Genomic DNA, 26,350 nt, shown 5'->3' with positions numbered 1-26,350 from the left:
GGGATCAAAAATCAAGGGAAACAAGAACTAGAGGTCAGAAGGCAGCCAAAAGTGCCCCAGATAGAGTGTTCTTGGTAGGTGGAAAGAAGGTGGGCAGGGAGAGAGGTAGGGATGGGTAGGCTGTTTATCCTGGCCTGTCTCGCTATTTGTCCAGGTGTGAAAATGTGTACTCACAGAGGCTGCCCCTGGGCCGGGGGTGACCAGTGCTGACTGGCAACAGGCCAAGGCCAGTGAGTCAGAGTTTCTCCTGGGGGTGGCAGCCATCCCTCTCTGGGACCTCCACCACCCCTCCCTACCTCCACCTCCCCACTCCTCGACACACTGCCTCATCTGTCACTGTCAGGTATGCCTGCACAGGGCAGCCAGGGTCAAGCTGGCCCTGTGAAAATGAGAGAGGATGTTTGCCCAGCTTACAGAGCCTTTTGAAGTTAGGCTGAAGTAACACAGTTCTCCTCCTAGAGCCTATATGCTTATCACATCTTATGATTTGTATAGCAGTCTTTTATGACAGGCTTTGATACCTCTTCACATTTTCCACCAACAGTCTCTCCTTTGTTTCTAATTTAACACCTGGTTGTTGTATTGCTTGTCTAAAAATGACAGAAACTTTGTGGTGTCAAATTCACTACAAAGCAATGGGGAGTGTAAGAAAGTGTCTGAAGTCCTAATGTTTTTGCTCAGATCATTGTGGAAAAAATATACTCATGTGCCATCTCATTGTGAGACATTTTCTTTGTGTATTGTAACACAAGTACCAAGTACCTCTCACAGGCCTCTGGTTCTAGAATGGTCCACTTATGTCAATTTCCTAATCCCTCAGTAAATAAAAAAGGTGAATTGTCCTTTTTCTAAGTGGGAAGTACAACAAAAAATGTATTTACATATTATGTGGATATCTAGTGGTATTACTGCAATGTTTCGTACCTGATTGCTCAACAATTATATTTTAAGATGTAAATAATATTATACCATGGTTGTATTTGCAAACCATGTACTAACTGTTTGGGAGTAGCTCTTGGATTGATTTTTATCATAACTATTATACAAAGAGATGAACCGTGAATATGTTGTGCATTGTGTCAAATTATCACCTGCAAGACAGAAAAAAAAAAAAGAAAAAAAAAGACGTGATGTTTTACCACACCACTCGCTGTCAACATTTATTTGTTCATAATGGCTTAGTAAAAGCACTGTTGTCAGTTTTCTAAACCATGAGTTTATCCATTGAGTCATTAATTATTTATTTGTTGTCAAGATGAATAAAATCATTATGGCCATTTCTGGGTCTTAGGCGTCTGTTGAAATTGATCCTCATAATCAAACTTGACTGATTATTGTTGCATTGAGAATTTCATTTCCAGTTTGTCTGACCTGACTGGCACCAACCAACAGCTTTCATTTCTCCACACTCCATTCTGTATATTGTTGAGTCTTATCCCTATACCTTTGCGTTTGAAAATTACACCAACACTGTAAAAGGTAGCCATCAGATTCAGTAGTCCCTCCCTACCTCTGATGGTCTCCTCTCTCTTTGGTTCTTACACAGTATGCACTTTTTCAGGCACATATACAACAGATGGGACTTTTTATGTTTGTCTCTGTTTTCACAGTTTCAATTATATATATTTTTGGTGCTCTGGTACATGGCAAAACATGTCTGATGTGTACTATATTTTCATAAGGAAGAGTCAAAGATGAGTATCATGTTCATTTTGCTGTCATTTATTGTGTAGAAATAAAACACTGGTTAAAGTGAACATAAGCTTGGAGGAGTGTGTTCAGTTCTTTGAAAATGATGTTTTTGTTCTTGGTAAAAACATTCTGCTTAAGTTTGTCCAGGTTCATTTTGGAGCTGAAAATGTATATGACTAAGTCACTGAGTGAACCAGAGATTCATAGAGACCCCGTTCCAAAAATAAAATAAAAGTGCTGAGATGATTATAAAAGAGGAACTCATTCTTTAAGCCTTCATTGATACATTGGCATGGGAATATGTGTGCTGTTCCTGGCACACCAGTGACCAGTGACATTAATGGCCTAATTTGTGAGAATGAACATCAAGCTACTGATTTTTAAAGTGCGGTTAATGTTGCATGACTGGAAAGAAACTGGATCTGAGCTTAAAGTAATAGTTGAGAGAGATGGAAAAAGAAAATGCTTCCCAGCAGCTCACGTGCAGAGAGGCATAGCCACCTTTAGTTAATGATATAAATTAGAGTAATTCATATGGGATAGCTGTCTGTTAGTTCACTTAATGATTTCCGCCCTCTCCAGCTCAAGGTAAATATTTTTCAGATGGATTGTATGGTAAATTGGGTAAAATCTTAGAAATAACTTTCCATTATATTGCTAACATTAAATATGATTACAGCATTTTCACCTTTGCCAGATTTTGCCACCATAAAGTCACTGTTTAAGGTCTTTGCAGTACCTGCAGTTTTCAGAGAAAGTAGCCTATAAGACTAGTCTGTTTTACTTTGAACAATGTCAAACCTGAGGCAACATTCATGCTCATAAGGAGCATTAATAAGGAGCTCAGCTGAACTTAAACATAAAAAAACGTACTGTAAACTTGAAAAATAAAACAGTAAATGTAAACCTGAAACCGGAAGCAAACCCAGTAAAAACTATTTAAAAATAGGAAGATTAAAACTGGCAACAAAGTATAATTAAAGGGGGCAGGCTTAGTGCCCATTGGCCACCTAGTTGATTGACATCTGCCTGACCAGAGGTCAAGTCCGATGTCGCAGCAGAGCGGAAACTTGCAGCTGGTGAAGAGGCTAGTGTTGACTGCTGTGAAGTGAAACGCTAGTATGTCGGAGAGGCACAGTCGTCTATCTGGGGTAGGTTTAATTTTACATTTGAATCATTTATCGATTTAGATTTACAAGTGATGTTTCCATCTGAAATTTATTTTTCCTGTGTGAACGAGCCACTATTGAAGCAGATGCTTCTTGTTATAGGCTAGCCTCGGCTAGTTAGCCTAGCCATGTATGCTAACTTAAATGTGAAGTTGTTCAAGATAACGTTATAGAGCAACAATGCGGGTCAGATTACTAGTTCAGATTGCATTTCCTTTTCACACAGATGCGAACGCGTCACTTTTTGGCTAAATTTACCTTTTTAATGTTCAAATTCTTCAACTGGGTCACTCTTAGAAAGGAGCGTTACCTTGTCTACAGTCTTTAAAACCTGAAATAGAAGAGTGGTCTTATTTTTTAAAACTTTTCCGGTGTTGACCTAAGTTACATCAGCATCATCGTGTATTAACAATGTTAGGGTGCAACAATTTAAGTAACTTTTTAAGTAAGCTCGGTGTAGAAATTTTTGAGGTAGCAGCTTCCTGTTTTTAGCCGGTACTGACCATTGCTAAAATGTCAAACAGCTGTCGTTAACTAACGCTAATTTCATGACAGGGCAACATGAAACTCGCTATTGGTGGGTTTGTTTGCTGGCAGCAGGGAAACGCATTTCTGTACTGCCAGCCAAAAATTGTTTTAGGTAAAAGAATTGTCACTCTGCATCACAATTTGACTATCAGAGTGTTTCCAGCAACTCTAGAAGCGTCTGTCTGACTTGTGAAGTTTTTCTTTTGCGCTATCGAGTTTGTTGATGCCATTTTTAGCGCATTAACTAGTAGGCATAGGCTATATGAAGCAAAACCAAAGGAAGACCACGTGAGTAGGGGATGGTGGGCTGTGATGAGCTTGTGTACAAACCAGAAATGGTAATTGAAGAGTTAGTTTAATGTATTGGTAGTCGCTTAAAAAGTAAACATGTATTCCTGTTAAGTTGTCGGCTAATTGCAAAATCAATGTGGGTGGCTTCTGTGATATTATTTGGAATGTCTCCACGTTCTTGATGTATTATCTTAGACTTGCACTGAATACCTTTTTGATGTTAAATTCAACTCCTACTTTGAACAAATCCTTTCTTTTAGCCAGCTAGATATACAAATTAACCTATTGACATAACGTGAGCTTCATTGTGGATAATGATGTGAAAGGAATCTAACGTTTTCACATAAATGTTTTTCATCTGTCTTTAGTTGGCTGATGCAGTATATGGGAGGATGTACAAAATGTATGAGTTACTCCTGTGTGCTAGCCTGCATGGAAAAATTAGGTATGAGTTGCAGGAAGTACAATTTTGTTTCAAGTGTATCCTTTGATAGCAAGTCATTTGGTAGCAAGATTTGTCCCAGGGATGCACCTAATGACTCCTGAGATGGACAAAATGTGTTAAATTTGAAACTTTATTTCACTTCAATCCATGTAATCATTTAGAAACTATTTAACAGTGAAGATGATAATCTGCACTGTCTGGCTTGACACTGGCAGCTGTAGGAAGGTCATTTGTGTGTCAAGAAGCTATAGCAATGTTTGAAAAAATAGAGCCCCAGTAAACGTCACCTTCGTGGGAGAAGCTCGTACACTTGAGCTTTAGGGCTGGACTTCTGACAGGTAATTTTTTCTAATTAAAATATGGTTGTGGTTGGTTAGGTTTCATATTGGTAAATACTGTATATCCCTGCAGCTTGGTGAAATGGTTTGTTACTCTGTTTGCTTTTCAGAAATGGTTGTTGGTTGAAGAATGACTGACTGAAGGGAATAGAAAGATGCCAAAAAATTCCATCAGTGACCTTGACAGGGGGTCAGGTTTGTACACTTTTATTGGCTTCAGCAGTAGCATTTGTCAGTGTATTGTGTGGTGCAACTGGTAACCACTGCTTTCATGACAGACCTTGGATTTAGGGAAAAGGATGAAATTTTGTTCCAAATGTTAATTTACAGCATAAAGGTGTGCCTCCTAATTCTAAACCAGTATCTACCCCTGCTCATAATTTGGTGTCATGGAATTGGCATACACATCAACAATGTAAGTTGTTGCACAACAAGCAAAATAACCAGATATTTTCCCCTTTTGTCAGATTTGCAGGGGAACTCTATGCCGTGAGTCTTACCTAGGGTGGACCAGGCCCAAAAATTCCTGCAGAAGTGGCGCTTCAATTTCCTGGCAACTGGTGAGTTGAAGCATGTCTAACTTTAGATGAAAACATCATTCGTAAATGGATACACAACTCTTAAAAACATAATAAAACCTACCCCAGGTGAACGACTGTCCGCAAGCCCAGCGTTAGTTTTCCCTCTGAGGAGGCAGAAAAGATTACCAGTAGTGGTGGGCGGATCGATCTAAAGTATCGCTAGTATCAATACCAGCCTATCGGTATCGATCGATACTTGCGTGATGAAATCGATACTTGCGTATCAGTTTCTCTTTTCTACATTGGGTACACAACCCGTTACCCCATAGTGGTTGTGCAAACACCACTCCTCTAGTGATGGTCGTCTGACACCAATGCCCCAAAACGTGAAGCAGCATTTTCCTTGAACCACAAAGCTTGCTTTGGTGCGGAAAAAGACAGTGACCAATCAAGTCTGAATTACGTGACTATACCAGTCGATACTGCTTCCTAGTGTGAGATGCTTAGTAACGCGAAAAAATATAGTTTCTCAATAAAAATCTTTGGATCTCCATCCCACTTACATAATCACACCCTGCCCTAAACTAAGTTTTTTCAGCATACCTGAAATGGTTCAATGCCGGTTCATCACTTCAATTGCACGTCACTAAGCTCCTCTCACTTCGCTCATGCTCACTTTGCCCTTCCCCCTCTTCTGCTGTGAGTTATGTTATGTTCTATTGTTTCTACACAAAAAACTGAACAAAAATCTAAAAATTTTAATTTAAAACATTTCAACTTAGTTAATAAAAAGTATTTATTTGCCTAAAATCTTTGTCCAGTGTTTTATTATTATCATAATCACAATCAACTAATTGAAGTTCAGAAATCACAAAATCATTCAATGATCATGAAAATTCAAATGTTCAATTTTCATTAAAATTTGCATATTGCATTCACTTCATAAATTATGAAGCATTACTGCCCTACACAAAAGCAGTTAAGCTGCTTTTCTAAGTAAAAAAGTATCGGTATCAGTATCGCTATCGCCAATACTGACCCTGTATTTACTTGGTATCGGATCAATACCAAATTTTGCGGTATTGCACACCACTAATTACCAGCATGGCATGCAATACAAATAAGTTTCGGTCTGACGTAAAACCAGACTTGACCGCTGTCAGTCGGATGTTAGTTACTTTTTGACCAATGGGCACTAAGCCCGCCCCCATGTTGAAAATGGGAAAAAGCTTCAACCATTAGTAAATACACACCGTCTGCAGATGTGGTAAACAAGTTTAGATCTCCATTATGTTTGTGGGGGAGATTAAATTTCACCTCTTGGTAGAATACATTTAAATTAATTCTTCACAGCTCTTCAATGAAGAATGAATTCCATGTCATCATTTGTAATGTAATCAAGTCTTATGATTTATATATATTTTAATATTTCACATTCTTCAGAAAAAGACAACGTGACATAATAGTACAGATGTCTTCTTTTACAATTTAAAATTTACAATATAATAATTTATTACAATTTATATAACATGACATGAAAATATTGAAAAAAGGCATTGCTTATCTTCATTAAAACAATGTCCATGGCTTTGAGGATATGACACTGGACTGAAAAATATGAGGTTTGAAGGATCACAGATGATCCCTACAATCACTGAGCCTCCACAAGTCACTTTTCAATGCTAACTGTTCAACCACTTGAAGATGTTACTCAGAATTGTTATCATAATTGGCATATTTTCTCAAGGTGTAATTTTTCAATTAACATATTTGAATCAGTCATGTGACCACACTGTTACCATAGTGTGACTCCACTGTCCTGTCTAATACTGATCCTCTTATTTGTGCATTATGGCACATCTACTTTTGGGTTAATTTGAAGAAATGATGAATATCAGCTGCTGGTTTCTGCCATGACAAAAGTCACATTCCACCAACATGTTGTAACTTATTAGATTATAAGCATATTACATGGGTTTGTGATATTATTAAATCTAGCTATAACATCTGATTTCATTTTTTTCAATATCAATACTGCTGGTGTATTTAGCCACTTACTCATTATTGTATTCTGTAAAGTATATAAGGACAGTGTGGCAAAAGCATTGTCTTCTTTGGGGCATAATAAATCTGTGTTTAGGTCCATTTTTGGTCTGAATAAAAATAAACATTTTTAAAATTTGTTATATCTTTAAAAGTATTATTTTGGGTGCACAAAAGGCAAATGACAGAGGGATTTCTAGGTTTCAGCACTTAAATCTAAAAATCTATGAAAGAGTATGATGTTTGTTTGCCACCCACTGTCTTTGCATAATTTCAACAGGCTTGCGCTACCCTATATTTCAATCCTGTTACCACACAGCCTTGCTATTTCAGTTGAATTTATCAAATATAATACAAGACTAACTACATAGTTTCTCACTTACTGATTTAAATTCATTAAGCAAAGCTTTACATTTTTTAAATTAAAATGAACTTGAAAAAAGTAAGTGATTTTCAAATGGCTTTAACATATTTCAGTTTCTCCTTTCAACTGAAGGGGCTATTGATTCTTTTTCCCCTCCCTCTTTTAACTGTTCCAGGTAAGCTTCAAAGCACTGAAAAGAAACTACAATATTACATTCAAAGTATTTAAGCCAAACAGTATTTCCTCTTGGCTGAATGATATTTTACATGTGCACACTGCAGTTTCTCATTGATATGTGCAATCACTGGCATTTTGCAGTTGAGAAATATGTTTGCTCTGTGTTGTTTTTCCCCCCAATACTCTGTTTTATAATAAAAGTAGGCCACACAAAAATATGCTTTTTGGTAGCTTTAACACAATGTCCAGTAAATTCTGAAGTTTTTTTTTTTTTTGACTCTCCTGGTTTTCAAAATACACCAGTCACTTGAGAGACATCTGCTGCAGAGTGGAGTGACAAGGTACATCAATCAATGACGTTACTTTGCAGGAAATTAAAAAGATGCACCGATCGTCTCCGAATTCCTGTCTCATCGGAGTTTGGTGTTGCTGTATGTGTTACGCTGTACAGAAATAAGCTTTTCCATGCAGGTGGTGCGACTTTCATGTAAAGAGCCATGCCACATATTAGTGGGAGGTCGTCCCTCTTCACTCCGGCAGTGGACATATGCCATGGTGTCGGTGCGGCTCTGGATGTGGGTGCTGTGCAGGAGGGACCGGCAGTAGTGGCTAATCTTCTCCACCCTACGAAGTATCAGGTTGGCTTTTCTATTAAAAGAAAAGACAAAAAATAAATAAATATCCAAGCTCAATATCACCAAACAAAAATCTAATTTATCATTACATTTCCTCTTAGGTTCAATGTGACATGCAGATGCAGAAACAGATTAATTCCTGATACTGAATGCAGTGAAAGTCCAAATTTGGGTTCCAAGCACACGAATGCAGCTAAATAATCTGAGCAATTCAGGTGACAATGGATGCAAGAAGGATCCCTTTTGCAGTCTGAAAAAGGGTAAGAGAAGGATGATTTATTCAATGGTTTACTTTGGGTACACAGAAACTTGTGGACGTGTGTGTTACTAGACACAGCCAGGTATCCGCCTCTTGACATCCAAATGGTACCCAATCAGACCTCTGTTCCATCTCCTTCAGCATCATAGCACTGGAAACTCTCACACTTCTTGATTGAATCCTTTGCTTTCAGATACTGTCTCACCTGGATGAAACAAATGTAAAATACAAGTCCTTTTCTTTGATGTTATCGAATCATTGTGGCCATTAAATGGATGTCTCCAAACTCCAAGAGGAGCTGTGCAGAATTCACTCATGTGGCACAGCAGTGGCAATTCCATTAATTATTTGAATCTTCTGCTGTGACACTGATCTTACCTATATGTTTTTCTGCACAGCAAACATGAACTGCTGCACACAGATTCACAGTTCCTACAGTGACACAGAGCAGCTGTGTTCAGGATGAGTCCAGCATCACCAAAGCTGTAGCTACAATTTTATTTTCAGTAACAGCACAAATATCATTTCCTCTGAATAATTACAACATTTTTTTCAGGCTTGAGTGATGTATCACAAGACGTTTTCAGCTTTGATGCTTGCAGTGCAACCATATTTGTATTGCTGCACTACTGCAAGCATGGGACTGATTTAATCACTGAAGTAAATAAAAGGCAACAGATAGTAGGGCTAAGAATAAAAACTCAATTTACTGTACTCAGCATCTAAGCTGCTGTGGATGGTTCAATACAAAGATTTGTCTATTTTTATTCATGGACTGTAACTTTGGCGTTTTGTGAACCACCAAAATAGTTTTTTCATGCTTCTTTCTAATATTGCCTAGCCAATATTACATTTTTTTCCCCATTCAGTCTATACATGATTAACCCTTTTCGAATTCTCCAAAACTATAGGGTTGCTTATCATTTCTCTGCAGATGGCACAGATCTCTCTAGGGTTGAGAAAGGAAACACCTGGATGAAACCAAACGTCCTCTAACTAAATGGAAATAAGACTGAGATAATTCCTTTTGGCCATAAAGAAGGAAGACCGGTGCTCAGCGCTTGCCTTTAGTCTAGGGATCTAAAAACTCAAGAATACTGGTGTAACAAAATCACCATTCTGGCATCTTAAAAATATAGCTATTATGTCTAAGCAAGTTTTAGAAAAGCTCAGTGATCCTTTTATTTTTTATAGGGTGGCTTACTGTAATACATCTCTGACTGGACTCCTAAATAAGACCATTAGACATTTGCAACTCATTCAAAATGCTGCTGCTAGAATACTGACAAACACCAAGAAGACAGAACACATTACTCCCTTCCTTGGATCTTTGCACTGGCTCCCAATTAAATACAGAATTGAATTTAAGGCCCTACCTATTGTCTACAAGTCTCTCAGTGGTCTGGGTCCAAAATATGCTTGCTGAGTACAAGTCTAGAGGAGTCTCATATCTGCAGGGACTGCTCAGCTAGTGGTGCCCAGAGTTCAAGCTAAACATGATGAAATGGCTTTTAGCCATAATGCTGCTCACTGCTGGAACCAGGTTCCCTTTGGATTTGCCCCAACTTTAGCCATTTAAAAAATAAGCTAGAGATTGTAATTTCTTCAACTGCTTCTGATTAATGTATTTTACATATTTTATTAACTCAGATTCAAACTTGTTTATACCTGTTATTTTATATTTTATCTGTTACTTCTAGTCTTTTAATTTAGATTTTAATGTTTTTATCTATACATGCATTATGTAAAGCACTTTTAGTTGCCTTTGTATGTGAAAATGTGGTATACAAATAAACTTGTCTCGCCTTGAGATACTGTACATCACCAATGTACTTTAGTGAATTGGGTGAGTTTTGTGGTACACTGACAATTCACATCAACTATGTTTTATTGGGAAACCAATAAAAACTGTTCATAGTATGGACTATAATCCATTAATCGAGCAGGCACAAAATCTATCTTGACGCATTAACAACTGAATGAGCATTTAGATACAGTAAAATCAAAAGAACCACAATTTCAGTTTCCCAATTCACCTTACCACCTGATCTACTAAGACAACCTCAAATGTGCCACTCCACCCACTTCAGTGTAAGGAGATTAATTTGATGGCACAGAGTTAACAAAAACGCTCAACTAAACAACAAAAAAGAAAGAAAGAAAACCCTTTGATTTACAAGGTGTCAACCAGCATCTGGTCCCTACAAGAAAGGCTGTGTCCCTACAGTGTGAGTACACAATCAGGTTTCAGTCCCTGCAATGTTTGCAATACAAGGCAGTGCGCAAACACACACACACACACACACACAGTCCACTCTTGAAAAATAGAAATACACCAACAGTATGAGTTATCGACATTGTTAAGCTCATATGGATACTAAAATGAGGAAAACACACTGAGAAGGGCAAAATTGCATTTGTTTGGAAAAGCAGTGTCTGCTGAGCATCAACATCTGTCTTTAGTTTAGCAAGGAGTTCAGACTTCCTTTTCACTTATTTGCTGAAAATGGGGGGGGGGTTAACATTTTCTCATTTCCCCTAAATTCTTACTTCTGAAACAACAGAATACCAAACACATAACCAGGGGAGGCTGCAAGCACATGACACAAGGAAAAACTAAACATCGAATGTCATGGAAAATGACAACACAACTACTAACAAAATAATAATAAAAGACATTTAAACCATTATTTCTGTGTAACCTTTCAGGTTGCAACCACTGCATCTAAGTCAAGAATTTGGTTTCATGTGATTGAAGCAACTGAATCCTAAGTAAGTGATTACAACACAAACACAGCCTCAAAGGAATGCAGCCCAGAACTAAAAACAACATCAAATCACAGACACTGATGTGTGGAAATAGAAAAAAGTGCACTTCAGTAAAAGACACTAGCTGTGCTTACAATAAATGTAAAAATAAAAAAATAAAAAAATAAAAAAAGTAGTAACCATGTATCACAGCATGTCCAGTGAACAATTCAATAATGAAAGGCAATCGGGCTCACTTGTGCTGAACATGCTGGTGAACATTTGGAGGCTCCAAAGATTCTCGGCTTCTGGCAGAGTGCTGAGTGTGCTTACGTTTCACTTGGCCATTCTGTTACCTTTTGAAAGGCACCACCAATAGAGTCTGCTTGTAAATTACCCCAATGAGGCTCAACCCTGCCAACTTCAGGCAGTAAATAATCCGTGCTCCCCCCCCCAAAAGCCCCCCCCCCCCACAAACAACTGCCCACACACAAAACACACCATCCGACCACCCCAATCCCCACGTTAAATCCCACTGGCCTACCAATGCCTCCCACCCCCCTTCACCAATCAGAGAGAAGCATAATCTTTCTACAGACCAAAGTTATTCCATATTTATTTTATTATTTATGGCTTGAAAGGAGTGCTTCCAGGCAGTGGGGGTGGACAAACCAAAATATTGGGCTGTAACTTAAGACCTCATGTTGCCATCATCAGCGCTGGACCAACTGCTTTGTCAGACTCGCATGCATTCATGTTTTTGTTAAAGTATTGTTTATACTTCCTCCCTTGCAGTTTTGTTAGTCAGTAACCTTCCAGTTGTCTCCATGGTGTCATAAGGTCTCACTGTCGGTTCACACAACAAACTATTATCGGGGGCATCCGTGTAAACATGGTCGTGGCTGACAGGATGTCGGGGTGGCATAGTGTGGACACAGAGGAACTTGTTTTATGAGGAAAAAGAGGAAATGGAGTTGAAAGTTGATGTTTAGCTGACTATCAAATTTAGTGTTTAGCCTGGCTGTCAAACACTGTTTTGGCATCACCACGGTAAAGTGAGAAGCGACTGCAACCCCAGAGTCTTCATGGTGACCTTGCCCACTTGCTTTCCAGTAGAAACATTTTGTGTATGTGTGTCTGTGTGTGTGTGTTTGGGGGGGGGGGGGGGGGGAAAAAACTGACTACCTCGTCCTAAGCAATCCGTCATCAATAAGGCTCAGAATAATATTCACAGGCTGGAAAAAAAATATTTCTACACCAGATAACAACTGTTACTTATAAGTAGAATTTAAAATTCCTGAAGGGATTATTAGAGGTCCTTGGAGTATCAACGCTGCTTCCCTTATGCTACCCGGCCATGCATTATCATTGTGTAGCGGTGCAGGATTTGTCCACATGTGGTGAAGCATGTTAAAATTATATGTGGACAATGATCTGGGGCTTTTATATAATAAAACACAATACATAAAACCCTTAGAGCTGAGCAAGTGACAGAGATAAAGACAGAGATAATAAGAGAAAGACCGAGTAAGACAAACAACAGGCAAAAACACTAGTATCATCTAAGCCTGCACAAGAAAACTGTGCCATCATCTAAGTCATATCACCTGGGGCCCAGCTCATCCTCACTACGCCACACAAAGTCTCCAAACTTCTCATAGTGGGAATTGTAGTGGTGCTGGACTCTGTATAGCAGTGGAGGTGAGATCTCCATCAGTGTGTTATAGGCCACTTGCTGCTCCTTGCCACTGGTGTATCCATTGTATAAGTTGTACACCTTGTCTGCTATCTCTGTGAGGGGGCAGGAGACAGAAGAGAGAGAGAGAGAGAGAGAGAGAGGAAGGATTTACATCAGTGACAAAAGCAAATAAGCAGATGAAAGTTTGTGGCAATATGATAGAGAATTTCAGCGATTAAGGCTTTCACCTCAATGTCCTGATTTTTAGTCTTTGATACAGGTCAAGCTTAAAATACACTGCATCTTATACTAACTCCCTGCCTGTTAAACTCACAGTGATAAGTGATTTACGAACTTGGTGGGGTACTCCTTCACATTTTGCCACAGCTTGTTTTAATAATCAGAACTGAGAGACTAATGTTAGAGATAACACATATAACATATTAAATGATGACTTGTCTATTGTGAAATTATATCAAACATTTAGAATCCGGGTGTAAGTTGCAAATATGGAAAATGAAAAACCAGCATCAGTTAGTGCACCTTCAGCTCGGCTGTCATCCACCACTGGACAGGACGTCCGTACTGAGACAAAGCTCGATTCAGAGTGACTGCCTCGGCTATCCACTGCATTGAGAGTAAACCTAAAAATGACAGAAAAGCAACAGAAGCAAGTTTATTATTTGTGGACAACATACCAAGGTTAGGCAAGAAAGAGTAGTCAAAGTGAGGCGCAGATATATGAAAGCCATTACCAGTGGACTCGTGCTATCCAAACTCCCATAGCCATCTTGTTAAGTTCAGAGATTTGGAGAAAATCTCATCAATAAATAAATGACACTGATATAACAAGTCTTTAGATAGCCTGACACAGTCTCTTGCAACCCTTCCTTCAGCAATCTCAAATTATCTGGCTATACATAAATTCAAAAGGTGTAACTGTTATGAAGGATAACAAGAACTGAATGCTCTTGCTATGTGAGAATATATCTTATCATACATGACCATACACTGACATCACATAGTGTTTGAGAAAATGTCTTGTGAACAAGGAGCGCCAGGGACTGTGGGGTTTAATTAGATCTGAAAATGAGTACAGCCAGTAGAGAGAGGAGTAAAGGGGCATCTGGCTTGACTCCAAGAACTCTATAAGGACAAAGTTCCTCTATCTGAAAATGTCAAACATCAGAATTTTCTGGGTTCCATGGCAGGACCACTCAGTACTCTGATAAGCTACCACAGTGAACAGTTCAAGACACTGCAATAGGAGATGAGACACAACGACAAAATGTAATGCATCTCAAGTACTGTAGGGCCACACAGCTTGGAATAAAAAACAAATGACCTTTATATGTCCTTTTCAAAATGCCAATCTGTGTACGTCTGAATAAGAAAAAGTACATGCAGGAAACTGGTCATTCTGAGGCTAAAAAAGGCTCCGTGGTGGCATACAACCATCAATATTCTTGTCACAGCAAGGTGAGAGAGAGCGGCTGCTGATATCACGGATGCGCACAAGTATTTGCCGTTGCCACTTTTATGGTGGCAGAACTTTTAACTTGCCTCTAATGCTCACTGTGTGACCAGTGCAACTACAGAAACTACACCAAGCAGCTACTTTTACTGGTTATAGTGGATCCATAATTTACACACCTCTCAGCTAAACTTGATATATTAATCGTGTCACATAAACATTTTCTCTATTTTAAGCTACAGTCGGCTGTTTTGGTCCCTTCACACAGAAGACATATTCCTGTCATAGTAGGTAAGGTGCACGTCTGATAAAATTAATGATGGATGCTTTGGTTTCAGGGTGCTGGTGTTGTGCATGCTGGCTCACTGCCACACTGTCATGACACTTGAACAGAACACAGCCGCCGTTGTTCAGGGTTTGACCTAATGTATGTAGAAAGGTGATGGTGCTTTACAGGTAGCTGACTGCACAGTGTAAACAAGTGTTGCTATTTGGCCCATTATTATTATTTCTAGTTAAATGTTGTATGCTAATTTAACAGTTAAATCATGTTTGTCATATATAATGCACAGTTGTATGAAGATTGTTTTGTGAGTAAAGACTTTCTGAAAAAAAAAAAAGTCATTCCTTAGTCCACATGCACTTTTTTTAAATGCAGAGAAAGTTTTGAGGAAGTTAATTTAGTATTGAGAAATGTTTGTAGCTAGTTTTGAAAAACTTTTGGCTTTCAGCAGTTCCACAGTTACCACTGTAAAAACAACAGAATGACAAATAGGAAACCACAAAGCACAGTGAGACAAGATGAACAACTCCATTGGCATTCCAATGACAAAAACCTTTAGAAACATATGAAAAAAAAAAGGATTATTGCTTTTACAAAAGTTGCTTTCCCCCCCTAAACATATTTAAATGTAATGTCTTGTCAGAGTTGTTCCAATGCTGTCAAATTATTGTTTTGTTTGTAACATGACCTGTTTGGACATTGTTCACATAGTTTGTCTGCTCTTGTTATTCATCAGGGTGGATGCGGTATTCCCCAACAAACTCACCAACGAGCCTCACTGACTCCTCTGCCCAGCAAAACAATGCCGGCATGTAACAGTCACACTGTTTAAATTATGTGGCCACATAACGTGCAAATGGATACAATGAGACGGGGGGAGGGGAGAGGAGACGAGGGAAGATGAGGCGGGAGTTTTATCAAACCAATTTGTTAAAAGTTTTGTTTGGGACCCAGGATGCTAGCTTGCCAGCTATTTATTGAAATTTCTTGTTGTTTAAATGGTTGACATCAGTGACAGGTGCTGTTTCCCTTTTCACAGCCTCTACAGCAATTACAAGATTGTTATGTACAGTAGTAAAGCTGTTCTGCCAGGCAGTTAAGCATCTCAAAGCTCAGGAGATTTAAATTTTGACTGAGTGAAACAAGGATAACATAATCAGCATTTTGCAGAAAACAAAGAATAACAGTTTTTTCATGTTTAACTACAGAAACTTTGGCCAGGAGAGCAGTCCTTTACAATAATTTACACTTTACACTGACCCTTTAAACATTCATGGACACTGATAGTGGAAGGTACAGGGGCCAGACAGACAGTGTGGTGTCTGAGCTCTTTACAAGCGCTCAGTGATGATAATGATTGCCTGTGAGAGCAAAGTATCAAGCTATAGTGTGGCCTGCCATGAGAATGTAAAAACATCAAGTAAGAGAATTGGTGAGAAATACACCCACCCACCACGACCACCCACCCACTCACACACACAGATATGCTTTCCTTTGTCTTTCTGTTTTTCTGCCTACATTGCATATAGCTCATCTCTGTCTATCCCCTCTCTAAGTCCCTGTGTCTAACATCTATTCCAAGGCTGTTTGGCTGCACATGGTTCCTATGCAAGAGGCCCAGTTTTGTCCTTGTGCCAAAGTTTTGAAAGCTTAGCAAACAATGGAGTAGACAAATGGCTGATTAAACTTTGTGTAAATTAACAAGGTTGCCATTAAAGTAACCATTGTCCTCTAATTTAATGGGACAGTGGAGAGATGGCTGAACAAGAGATGACAAGACAGAAAGCTTGGAGACAGACGAGGCAAGAGATAAAGAAAGAAAGTGAGAGTGAAGGAGGATCAATTAGGGCAGTATTTTTGGCATGCTGAGAGAAGCCAGGTCACTCGGGGGATGCCTTTTCAGTAACATCAGCATCTGGACACACATCAGTTGAGCCAATCCACAAATCAATCCAAGCCACATAAAATATCTCACTGCCTAATGTGAGTTTACAGTGTCTCATGACTTTGAAATTCTCAAAAATCCCCTGATCGAAGTGGCATCATTCTGGTGCAACCGCCTTAAATAAAAGTACCTTGCCAATAATTGTGAATTAGATAAATGAATCTCTTATTGATGTCCATTGCACAACAGCAACGCACGATAGTTCCAATTAAACATGACAACATCCCATCATAAGCAAGTCAGTTTTAAATGCCAGATATTTCTGGAATTGGGAGTATTAAGTAAACTGATATCACCATTATTTCCAAAGTACTTCAAATGACATTTCACACAGAAGGTGATCATCATGCTGGATGACCCAGTGTCAGGATGCGCTGTCACGACTGCCCAGTTTCATTCAACATTTAAATGAATGAATGCACATGAGTGAAATCCTCATATATTAAAACACACTTTCCACAGCACATGCCTTTCTTAGAACTAATCGTGGACCTTCCCACCTACTGGGGTTGAAGCTAGGCAGAGATAAGCTTGAGCTTACTCAGTGGACCAATAGGAATGATATCAGGGTAAACTGTCCCACTGTAAGAAGTGAAACAAAACTAACCAGAGAGCGAGGAAGGTGTCAATTAACCCCAGTTTGTAAATGCCCACACAGTCGTGAGAAAAGTTCTAATCAAGCAACACAAGTGAAAAAGTGTGGGTGGGTGGACAGTGGACATATGGGAGCTTTAAATCACTTAGACACAACAACTAATCATTTCTCAGTACAGCCAATGCTGTGACAAGATACAGTATATCACAACTGGCATTATAGCAGCTTTGGTCATTCATTTATAATGTCTACAACACTGATTATCGCTCATTAATTTCTGAAAATGTTGAAATGAGGTGTGTAACTTTTAATAGAGCAAACATTATTTTAGGTTCCAGGAGAACATTAGGCCTTGGAGTGATCAAGCATAGAGGCAGTACCAGCAGAGGTTTTATCAGGCTGTTGATTAAGACAAGCAGAGTTGGCTGCAAGCAGATGGGTCCTCAGACGTAATTCCAACGTAAATGCTGCACTTATCAGAGAGACAACACTGTGGAGAATTCCTAAACAAAGATAACACTGCTACAAAGTTGGAAATGAGGCTCCTGTTGCAGATTTTTGTTAGTGGATGCCTGACTTGTACAAATTAATCCAATGGTTATTCCCAAACTATTCTTCATTCACTGCCAACCTCTGTAGGAAACTGGTGTATGCTAATTGTTTTCTTAAACAAAACAGCAATTATGCAGTTGGCATTATTTTCAGCTTCTAGCAATGTCATCACTGACTGATAACTGTTTGCCTGCTTGGGGGGGTGTCTTGATAGTAATAATAATAATAATAATAATAATAATAATAATGATAATAATAATAACAACAATAGTAGTAAGGTCCTTACTATGTAAAGTGCCCTGAGATGACTGTAGTTGTGATTTGGCGCTACACAAATCAAAACAAATTTGAATTGAATTGAATTGAATTGATTTGTTTTGTTGGATTTTCTTTATCATCTTTATTTGCTTGTTAAAATGCTCAGTTCTGAACAAGGGAATCTGTCCAAATATGGACTACTCCATGCTTGTGTGGCTGCTACCTCTATTGTGAAATGGTCAGGCTCAATAGCTAGTGACTGCATACTCTAATGGTCACTATTAGATGAATAAAAAAAAAAACAGCATACAAAATGTTACTGTCGTAGTTGTGTTGGTGTCAAGCTTGTTGGAACTGCTAGATTAGCCTATCCATCACTTTCCCTTTGACAAAAATACACATATACACAAACATCAATACAAAGGCTGTAGTAGGGTTACATTATTAATGTTCCTCTGGGTCAGTATAGAGTATTTCTTTTATTAGTGTATCATCATGGCAACCAGAGCCTTGTGAATTTGTCTTTGTATGATGCCTATTTGTGTTATTTGATTTCATTTGATGTAATGGAAACACAAATACTTTGCTGACATTTGGAGTCCCATTAGAAAAATCAGACTAAACTGTTGCAATTTCAAAGTAATTAGTTTTTTGTAACTTTGACTGGTACATCTAATGTATCCCCACATACTGATGAAGCAAAAGAAACATGACTTTAGATAGCTTTAAATCCTGACTTTATTTTTCTTTTGGTGGGGAAACACTGAGGTTCCCAAAACAAACCAAGGTCACCAAATGGTAAGGTCATTATAGACGTAAGACCCTCAACAAAACCTGAGAAGACAGTGTGTTTCATGTGTCCATTGACAGCCACAACAACATCTTGGTTCTGTCTGGTTCACACATTATTGATTGCTCTTGCAGCTTTATTTCAAGATGTAGAGGGAGGCAAATGGTGCTAACTGGAACTGCACACTACAGCAATACCCAGTGGGGAAAAAAGAAAAAAAAATCTTTCATTCGAAAGAAAATGTATATTTCTAGTCCAATTAGCTCTCAGTTCACTTGATCTTGTAATGGAATCCTAAACAGCCTAGTAATTAACACTATCAGCTTTTTTTTTTCCGTGTGAGAGACATGTAGATGCAGCTGTAGGGTCATTTGTGTGGTTGTAGTCTAATAATTAGGATATTATCAACAGGTTTTCAGTGTAACGCAGTCCAGTACACAAAAAAATGCTAGAAACAGAATTCAGACGAATATTAAAGTATTATTGTTGCTCACTGTGTAGTACTGTAAATATTCCTGATGAGAGCTTTGGGCTACTAGAGGCTGATGGGCATCACTGGCAGGGATACTGATGATGTATTAGGGTGATGACCATATTGGCTATGATAGCTTGTAATGACAAACTAATGTCACGCAGTGTATGTCTGTTAGGTAAATGCCCTCCATAATATACACAGAGAGTGATCTGTTTGTTCGTTGAATTTAACAAATATGACCTCTTAACAGGGACCCTTCTATTCTCATTGTTCTCCTGTGGCCAAAGGGAACATAAAAGAACAAAGGCATCCACCACTTCTACCACATTCAAACTAAATACCTCGCTGGTTAACTCAAACCAGATTTTCTTATAGAGCAGGTAGCAAAATTCATCCCCTGAAACAAAATAACATTTGCAGTGGGAATTGTAGACACATAAAAGAGGATGTGGTATTGCTGATGTTTGCCCAGATGTTGTTTGAAAAGATGTCCACAACATCATATTCAAGAAAAGGGCTTTACAAGGCAATGGGAGACACTGAATTCAAACACTTTCCCTGTACTGTACTGATGAAGTGTATAAAGTAAACTTGTCAAAACATATCTGGAGCCTTTAGCATTTTAGGGAAAACTTCAACCAACCCTGGTACTTCACCACTGCACTTTGACCAGTGAGACGTCTTCTGAAGCATCCCACTCTGCCCACACCACAGCAGGGGAAGATGGGCTCATGGGTATCTGTGCACCCACCCCTATGCTGGACTTTGATTCTCCTTCTGTCCCTAGACAGAAATGATATAGTATATATTTACAGGAGTTTGTACTGAACTTGCTTCCACACCAGAAACATTACATTCCATTTCCAGAGAGCCAGTTTTTGTTGTCAGGGGTCAGCACACACATGCACCCAACTGTGCTCCTCCAGACCAATGTGACCCCTGTAACATTAGGGTGTTGTACCCCATGGTGGTGGCCCCACGTTCCTTGTCCTAGCTGAACCTGATCAGACCCCATGGATACTGTACATATCCAGTCAACAAGCATTAGCCTGAACACTCCCTTGGCTCCAGGATGAGGCCACAGCTTCCCTGTTTTGGGCAAAAATGCTCTTTTTTGTTTAAGATGCTGAATATAGAATCATTTGAAAGTCTAGCCCCTCGCGTGGGGCCAGTGTGCCTTGATAAATCTCACTGTTATAGGAACTGCACAACACTTCTAGCTGGGTCACAGGGGCACACAAAACCTCCCACTCTGACCAGATGGCAATTCTCTACCAGCTTCTAATATACTGTGTATACTGCTTCATTAACACAAATTTGAAAACATTTTTCACCTAAGTTGAACATCAGTGTTCTATACATTTTTACGGTCACTGAAATCTAGAAAGAAATAAATACCTTCCACACTTTAAAGACATGTGTAGGAGCCTTGAACATATTTCTGTACTAAGTACAACACAACACATATGATGCCTCATGATTATTCATATGGTGAAGAAATAAACAGCCACAATAAATCTGTAGCTCAAATGACAGCAGACTTACTTGTAGAGACTGTCAGGTTCTAGGCACTTGAAGACCACTGAGTATAGCACAGAGTGAGGATGGTCTCCACTCCTCCTCCCAGCAACAACACAGGATGAACCCAAACCAGAGAACAGATCGTCCATCAAGCTCAGAACCTCACCTGGTAGAGACATGAAATTGAAAAGAAAAAAATGACAAAATAAAGGAAAAAAGAAGCAAAAGGTCACTTTGGAAATGCTATTTGTATTGTTTTACCATCTGTCACAATTCTTTGCTCCCTTTTTTGCCAAAAAGGGAGGAAAAAAGCAAACTTATCTTTCAGCATGATCTTTCATTTGTTGTTCTTAGTTAAATAAAACAATGCCACATGTTTTGGTTCCACCACATGTATCAACACAGGAAAACAAAGGTCCACAACCTGAACTTAGTGATGAATGAATTTTTATGTTTATGAAATGACTGTGTCATGTGTCTCTGGTATTGTGAGTTTCACCTCTACTGTGTCTGGTGGGAGCCATTTTGGCAGCACCTAACCCAAGGCTAAATTGAATATGACTTTTTTACTGGCTGTAACCCATACACACTACATTAAAGAACTGTAGGAAAACAGGATTTCTTTCCTTTATAGGCACATGGTACTGTTACAGTGATACCTCACTGAACACCATGGTGTCTCACAAAACACTACTTCACAAGTTGCGAAATATCTTTCATGTCAGCTTTCGGGAAAGGCGAGCAGTGCATACTTGTTCGTTTAGGCACATACACACAGCCAGTTTCCAGTGCTCATGGGGGTGATGGAAAAAAAGATTGAGCTGTCAAAATAGTATAAAAGCTCTCAAATGGTTGGATTTCCAGCTATTTCTACATGAGCTAAAGGGCAGCTTAGTTTTAGCTTATGATACATGGGCCAACTTATAAACACAAGGAGTAAGTCTGGCTGGTAGGGCACAAGGGGGATGGTAAGAAAAGGTTGCAGAAGAGAGGAAAAAGAACTGCATGAATGAATGATCTGACCTTTTAACAAAAAGAGCTCTGTGTATAGGAGGTTTCCCTGAAATACATTCCTGCACTGTTGCAGGGTTGCTCTTTTGAAGGTTTTACCTTTTTAAACATAAATCTCATTTATTCTTTTGTTAAAGCACCCTTTGGGCAGCAAAGGAAGTTGTCAGTACCAACATCAAGACACATTTAAATTTGATATTTGAATGTTTTTGTGAAGATGCTGGCCCAATCTCCAGTGGATGCTGGAATTCTCATTTGTTACCTTTTAAAATAAACAGCTTATGCCATCACAATCTTTTATTTCATTTTTAAACTTTAAACCTTAAGACCACCTGCACAGAGTGTTTATGTTTTGATAATCATTGGATAAGCTCTTACTCAAAATGAAAACTTTTAAACACACAGATTATCTTGGTTCGTCAAAAGGAAATTAGGAAGACAGATGTTTTACATAATGTCCATTTTTGACGTAACATGACCAAGTCCATATTATTTCGGTTTGTCTGAACTTTAGCAATGGAGTGATTTCAGTGTCTTCCAATTTACAGGATTTAGCTGTTTTAGGGGTCTGAGCCCCGCAGGTGCTGGAACACTGTTGAAATTTATTATCATTATCATTATTGTAATCCACTAAATGTGTCTGATTTTCACAAACTATAAAACAATACTTTGCAGATATGCTCAAAAAAGCTACCCGCTGCTTAGGTAACACCATTTATGACAACTGATGGTGCAATAAAATAGTTAAACAGGAAAAAATGGAATGCATAGGGAAAATGGCAGCAGTCTTAAAGAATAGCAGTTGACTAGAATTACCACAAAGAATACAGGATGGGAGAAGACCATAGGACAAGGAGAGGAAGAAGAAGAAGAGAGAGAGCAGTAACAACAGGAAGACATATAATAAAGAGAAACAATAAAAGACAAACAGGAACAAAACCACTGTAATTTATACTGCAATGAATCGATGGTGTCTTCGTGGTATAAGCAGGTTAATGGTGTAACTGTATATAAATATAAACATCAATACTTTTTTTTTTTTTTTACAACTAGAGCCAACAACCATAGCCAGATTGAGCGAACACAGAGAACTGAAAGAAATATAAGAAGACAAACGGTGAGCAGTACACAAACCAAGTCAAGATAGGTTTCACATAGCATAATAATCTTTTTCATGTGTGTAACAATATTTTTAAACTGTTTTAGGGTTGGTATTTTTACATATTATAATCATAAATGAAAACATAGTTTCACATTTATGGCCGGAAAAAAAAAAACCCTCCTGAAGTGAATCGCACCATTTCCACGCTCTAATGGGAACTGCCTCATGAGAGCAATACATGTGCAGCATATTTATAATTTATCACGTGTCATGACCTGCTTTCAGGTGTTATTTTGTGCTCCTATATGTAATTTACATGGATTTGGTGTCAGATCAACAAGTCTTAATGATCATGAATCATGAGTTCATGTCTTTCCTGGGGTTAACACACCACTTCCAGTCACTGGGAGGGGCCCCCTACCCCCCCCCAAAAAAAGCACAAAACCTTGACCTTTGGAACTCAGCAGTCATTGTGCCCTAAATCATCTCCAAAAAGAAGGCTGCATGCTCAGCTGTACAGTATGTGTTATGAAAAATCATGAAATCAGTAGCTTAACATTTACACAGTAGCTGCCACTATAGATGAGCAAGTGGACTGTGGATATCTTTTAGTTTGTACAAGCTACGTCTTAGTCAGAATTGTGAATCAACCTTTTGTTCTATTTTCATTGCCATGATAACTTTTTTCCCCTTATATGAAAATCATAAACAAAAGAGAGGTGTTTGTTGTTTTTCTTTCAATTAGTGTGCTAAGTACGGTATGTTACTGCACCAACATTTCATGAAACAATAAATTACCCCTACTAGACAACTTGATCGTTTGCAAAAATATTTGGTAAAAATATTTTAAAGACTGATGACTGCTGACCTGATTTGTCAAGTGTTCACTAGGCTATTTCCCCACCTTCTACAAGAGGATTGCCCATTGAATGCCAGATTTCTGCTACTTCACAAAAACCAAAAGAAGAAAGAGACAGATCTAAATACAATGTGGACAAAAGTGGAGTAAATGAGGGAACAAAGACATTTAAAAAAAGGGTCGAGAGAGAGAAAAGGAAAAAGAACTGAATTATTCTGATGTTTTATGGTTTGCATGTGGTCATAGAAAGGAATGATGATGTTTTGATAATCAGAATAAGTCATGAATCTTATATGTGACTTTAGTACAGCTCAGGAGTCAGGAACAGCCACTTGTGTTTAAGTAGAAGTGAGTTGATGCACAGTTCTAAACATAATTGTGACTTGTAGTTCTGACTAACTGATTACTCCTGAGCAGATAATAGATTTTACTGCTATATGGCTTATCCTGAACAGGGTCACGGGGAGCTGGAGCCTATCCCAGCTGACACTAGGCAAGAGGAAGGATACACTCTGGACAGGCCGCCGATCTATCACAGGGCTGACACTAAGAGACAGACAACCACACACACTCACTCCTAAGCTGCATGCTTAGGAGGTAGCCAGAGGACCTAGGGAAAACCCAGGTCCTCTGCCACGGGCACAGGAAGAACATGCAAACTCCACACAAGGACTCAAACGCAGAACCTTCTTGCTATGAGGCAACAGCGCTAACCACTGCGTCACCATACCACCACACACAAATCCCAAATACTATAAATGACTAAAACAACAATAAAGAGCAAAAGCAGTATAAAAGTACAGGAGGGAGTCAGACTTTGGATGACAACCTGATTCTATCCTGGGTTCAGCTAATGTTTTCTGACCTGTTTTAATATCCCAGCTCAAGCCAAGAAGCTTTCTGCTGCTCTAAATTTCAGCTAACATGTATTTAATTCGAACCATTATATGGCCCTGCATGGGACAAAGATGAGAAAACAATTTCTTCTTTTTTCTAAAATATCCCTAGTAGTCAGAAATTTTAAAATAAAATAAAAATAGCTGTTATAATTGTATGTACAATTTATTTATGATTTATTAGGAATACAAAGCACTGAATATGACATTACCAAATGTAATTACCTTAGGGCTTATATTATAGCTAATTTGCAAAACTGTTCTTTAACAATTTAGTCAAAATCAGAACTTATGACAGTATCCATGTGCTCTGACTAAGTTAAAAAAATATGCATCTCAGGCATTACTAAAGAGGCACAGCATGAGCTTAGATTAGCAACCTGAGGCAATATGTCACATTTGGACATTACGTGTAGGTGTGAAAAGAGCACCCATGTTAATGACACCATGAGAAATTTCTTCAGTTAGTTTGATCCATCTGGAAAACTAAACAAAAGACAAATATCTTTGGTCTGGTCTTTAGTGGTTCATGAGTGCCTTACTATATAATTATCAATTTAAGGACTCAGCAGGAGAACACAGTGTGCATTTGGGTTCTTTTAACAATAATATACCCTTACCTAGCAAACTCTACCCACACATTCCATGGGCCAAACCCTCTTTAAACAGAGCCATCTGAAAGCTATAAATTGTTGTGTAATTACATAAATATAAGACCAGTTTGCCGGCTTAGTAGGGGCACACGATGTCCTTTCATATCGGCATTTTCTATTTGCACGTGTCGGTTTGCAAGAAGCAAAAATCATAAATAATGAAAACTGCATCAAAAACATTCTAAACTAACATCATATAACACAGGGCAGTTTTACAACGAATTAATATAAAATGTCATAAACACAAAGCTGCCGTACATACAATCAGGTTTTATGTGAAATGGAGCATAAGTAACTTTAATTTCTGCTGAGGGCCAAGATCAATGGTCAAATCAATACCCCTGGCTCCTTTCCCTAAGAAACACCAAATAAAATGTATTGAAGTTGCAGACTGATCCTACATAAGAACACTGACAGAAAGTGCTGGCACCCAGAGAGAAATGAAAGGCATCTGGAAATACTGTTCGCTGCATGTAAACATCACAAAGCAAAGCAAACATAATTTAAGACCATTCATTTTTTTTGTCCAGACATGATCAGTCTGGAAGACAGATTATGACTATAGATCATAATCCAAATTCATTCTCAGAAACATTTGAATTGAACTAAAACTGTGTGCTAATCTTTTAAAACTTGGCTTTAAGCTTTAAACATATGGCAACGGTCTCGCTCTATCTCTTCCAATCAAGCCTGTGCTTGATTCAAAGTAGAGAAAGAGGAAATTCCAGCTACACATACAGCACATGGGGCTCTATTTTCTGGAAATAGGGCGCAGCGGTAAACAGAAGTCTAAACTCCAGGCAGAAGGCGCATTTGGGTATGTCCAACACTGTTTTGCATTTTTGGTGACCACCAGCATTGGCATATTTTGATCACAGCCAGGCGTTACAGGAGCATTGTGGAAGAGAGGTGGAATCCATTGTTGGAGGGAGGAATGCATCATGAGCAGGTGGAGTCAGGACTGGTTTCAGAAATGGCCAATCAAACAAGCACCTCTCATGCCCTTTAAAAGCACTGCTGAAATCTGACTTTGATAGATGCCCCTGAT

General features: G+C 38.7%; 1 protein-coding gene across 1 annotated transcript in view; it reads right to left on the bottom strand.

The window, feature by feature from the left end:
* Nucleotides 1-7,826: 7,826 nt before the first annotated feature.
* The window catches only part of LOC109960620 (astrotactin-2-like), a 44,119-nt gene continuing 25,595 nt past the window's right edge, over nucleotides 7,827-26,350 (bottom strand). The window contains exons 5-8 of the mRNA XM_020600845.1: nucleotides 20,806-20,947; nucleotides 13,432-13,532; nucleotides 12,818-13,001; nucleotides 7,827-8,216 (exon numbers count right to left, since the gene is read on the bottom strand). Coding sequence (XP_020456501.1) covers nucleotides 7,979-8,216; nucleotides 12,818-13,001; nucleotides 13,432-13,532; nucleotides 20,806-20,947 — 665 coding nt within the window. The 3' untranslated portion in view covers nucleotides 7,827-7,978. The remainder of the gene's footprint in view (nucleotides 8,217-12,817; nucleotides 13,002-13,431; nucleotides 13,533-20,805; nucleotides 20,948-26,350) is intronic.

This window comes from Monopterus albus, unplaced genomic scaffold, assembly GCF_001952655.1.
Source record: "Monopterus albus unplaced genomic scaffold, M_albus_1.0 scaffold49.1, whole genome shotgun sequence".
NCBI lineage: Eukaryota > Metazoa > Chordata > Actinopteri > Synbranchiformes > Synbranchidae > Monopterus > Monopterus albus.
Note: the sequence above shows the minus strand (reverse complement) of the source record. Positions and strands in the feature narration are given on the sequence as shown.